The sequence below is a fragment of the Trypanosoma equiperdum genome (genome assembly GCF_001457755.1).
Source record: "Trypanosoma equiperdum strain OVI genome assembly, contig: ctg_1417, whole genome shotgun sequence".
Taxonomy (NCBI): domain Eukaryota; phylum Euglenozoa; class Kinetoplastea; order Trypanosomatida; family Trypanosomatidae; genus Trypanosoma; species Trypanosoma equiperdum.
The window spans coordinates 5,261-8,784 of NW_027123413.1; the positions used below are offsets into that span (position 1 = coordinate 5,261).

Here is a 3,524-nt window from a genome sequence, read left to right on the forward strand (position 1 = left end):
GTACAAGAAATAGAGGGAAATAATGAGACGATGGCACCAACTTACACCAAATCGGTTACCCGAGCTGTTTTTTCTTTTTTTGTTGTTCTTTTAATCCTCCTACTGTTAGTTTCTTCCCTGTTATTTTACCCCATTTTTGGAAAGTGTTTTAACACTAAGAGAAGAATGTGAGACATTACCTTTAGTTTCTCTCATCTGTATCGTCGTTATTTCCCCCCTCTCATCACTGCTGGTTATTTCTGCATTGCGCCATGATACTTACGCAACTTTTAAACATTTGTCGCAAACTCAGTTCCCGCCTTCGCTGCGGCACACAATAAAAATTAGTTGGATAAAACACTGAAGAGGCGCCACACTGATCCAAATTTGATGCGCCTTGTCATGGGTCAGGTCACAGCGACAGAAGGACCCTTTTTCAACTTACACTATATTTCATATTTGCGCATCTAATGCCGATCTTGCTGTTGTACTTTTGATTGCTTTCGCTACGAAAAGTAACTTACTGCGTACCTCCCATATATACCTCGATCTTCGCTACTTCACAGCATCCTTCAGTGAACAAACTGATGTTTGTGAGGTAAGGAAAAAAAAACAACAGGCCCAAACGATAGTTTTCATTAAAAGAAGGCAAAAGGCGCGAGCACACAAACCAAAACTAATATACACATATACATAAACGTGGACGTGCGTAAATGATAGCTGTAACAATTCGTTAAGAGTAAACAACCCGCTCGCAGAAAATGAAAACAACCGGGTACTGCATATGTGATAACATATATATATATATATATATATATAATATATATATATTATGGGCGTTAAGAAACTGTAAAAAAAGGAGGAGAGGACTAACGTAAAGTCGATCCCACTGCATTTTTCGCATCAGTTAGGTCAGTAAGCCACTGCTTATTAGTGTCGACGCCCGTTCTGCGGAACACTTCATCGATTTGTGGGATAATTTCTTCTTTGATCATCCGAGTCCATTCTTCCACGCAACGGCTCTCCACTTCACACACATCAGTGTTGACCCCATCCGTCTCCTCACACCCCTCATTTCTGGAAGAGCACATGTTGTGCTCAACAGCTTTAAGTGAAAGCAGTTGACGGAGCATATAAGCAACAGCAAGCGCGGCTGTGGCGGGGGCATCGTTTTTGCATGACGATTCAATGATCATTTCGCAAGTACGTAAAGGAAGTGAGTATCCCTTCCAGCGAGTGGTGACTCCGCAATCCTCATTATTAATCTCCTCATCAGTGAGCTGCTTTTGCTCATCAATGTTCCAACGACTCTCAGCATAACGGTATATATGGCTGAACACATCCTTCACCATATCATGCATACCCCAGGTGTACAAACACTCAACAAAGATAGACACGGATGGATACCTCCAATCCCATTGATTATACGACTGGGTGAAAATGACCATAACAGGAGGGATGCCAGTTCCAGTTTCCCCTGTAATTTCCCCTTCGGCGGTTGCCGTATAGAACAAGCCATCGAGAACACCCTCAAACAACAAGCAAAACACTTCTTGTCTCACATTCACCTGATCCCTATTTCGTTGGCGTTTACGATGACCACTACGCCCTTCTGGCAGCCGCAGAAGCAAATGCCGTAGGCATCGAAGCGCAGCCTCCGTCCCTTCCTTCCATACCTGTAATGAATCGTCACCACAGGAATCCTTATAGTTACTTTTACAAACATCATTGGAGTTTGTACACATAAAAAACTTATCCTTTTCTACCCCACCCTTCGGACCTGTTGCCTTTTTCTGAAGATCGTGCTGTCGCCTTAATATGTGTCTAACCAACCAGACACACACATGAGAGGTTTTTACGTCCTGAGCAGTACCAGCAAGCCGCTGCCGCTGTGAAAGTATGCAGGGCCCCTCCAGTACATGAGAAATTGCGCTTCTACGCGTTAATTCAGATTGGAGCATGTCACTAATCCCGTTCAGAAATTGTATGTAGAGCTGGGGATTGAATTTCACACAAAACCCTTCAGGTGCTACAATGGAGGCAATGGAATGCCTACTTCGAAGGAAAGGATTGAGATGCACGGCTTGAAGTTGCATGCCCACTGATACAAAGCGGCAGAACGCTTCCTGCGCTGTACCAATGGGCCCGTGGCACTGTACCACACGTAAACAGCAAGCCCGACCAGCGGCGAGTATATCACTACTATGATGTGCAGGATCAAACTCCGACCATAACATATCGTTCACACCGTCGTGGCATCCATTTTCCTCCTGGGGCCCTATTTTGAGCGAAGGCACTTCCCCCGTGGTGATGCGGCGTAATATCTCAAGTATCATCAAATAACCGTCAGATCCTAGTGGTAATCCTCTTTCAGGACAATCCAGCAAAAGAATCCGAAATGCATCTTTGTGCAAAGAGAGATCACACTCGCCGGTGCCTCCGCCCGAGGCACATTTAAGAAGATAACGCGCATATGACACATGCAGATGCGATGACCTTCTTACAACCTCTTCAGGAAAATTTTCAGATGAGGTTGAGGAAGGCGGCATAAGCGAAGTATGAAGCGTTTGATAAGCAGCCTTGACCACATTCTGCGGCGCCCCAAAGTGAATAAGGCACTGCAAAAGACTCCCACATAAATCGATCTGTTGCTTAGCAGTAAGACTCACTCCCCCCTCTGATGAGGGAATATTCAAAAACAGTCGTAATGCCAAATCCCATAGGACGACACCCTCCAGAGATGTTTTCGCCTTAATTTCACCTTTTTCTTTCGTTTCACACGGGCCATTAGACGCACCTTCTCGATGCCGTCTTACACTGTCGAAACCCCTCTTGTTTACCTTCGCCAAAGCTGATATCAGTAATTGTGTTGCCCCCACCCTCTCGTCAGCCGATAAATCCAGTAATTTATTCTCTTGACACATGTTCTCACAGCAGGCAATTAGTTGTGATGTCTCCAAGGTTGTTTGGCAATCGAATCCCTCGTCGTTCCCCTCATCACAAATATCGGAGGACACAACCTTCGTATTATGGGGGTTCTGTTGTCTCATATGCTGGCGCCTTAGCAAAGAGATTACGCCCCGCACATCACAACATCTCCTCTGTTGCATCCCAAAGGTGTGCAAGTACCCAGAGGCAAATGAAGCTCGAATTATTGCATGCCACCTAAAACCCCGGTGCAGTACAAACATATCAGCTGAACTATAAGCAATGAACGATCCAGTTACTAACCGGTGCGGCGACACCCCATGCTACAAAACAAAAAGGCAACAAGAATATTATCAGCTCTGCGAAAGAAGAGGGATACAGAGTAACTATTGAGTCGAGCGCGCCCGTATTTTGAGGGAAGTTTGATGTGATGGGGCACAGCACATCGATGAAGCACTCTGATGAGATTTTTAAAGAGAAAGAAAAGAGTAGAGGCAGGGCGACTTGTGGACGAGGGCTCACTTCAAAACTTCAGTAGTTTAGTCTATCATCATAGTGAAGCGACCAGACACACTTCTGCAGGTGCATATAGGAGGAACAGTATGAGAAAAAGAGAG

At 45.0% G+C, this 3,524-nt stretch overlaps 1 protein-coding gene across 1 annotated transcript; it reads right to left on the minus strand.

Moving 5' to 3' along the window:
- Positions 1-848: 848 nt before the first annotated feature.
- TEOVI_000893300 (uncharacterized protein) lies at positions 849-3,170 on the minus strand (the record flags this gene model as incomplete). The annotated part of the gene is made up of 1 exon (XM_067221349.1): positions 849-3,170. The coding sequence occupies one exon, from the start codon at positions 3,168-3,170 to the stop codon at positions 849-851; it is 2,322 nt and encodes a 773-aa protein (XP_067077450.1).
- Positions 3,171-3,524: the final 354 nt, after the last annotated feature.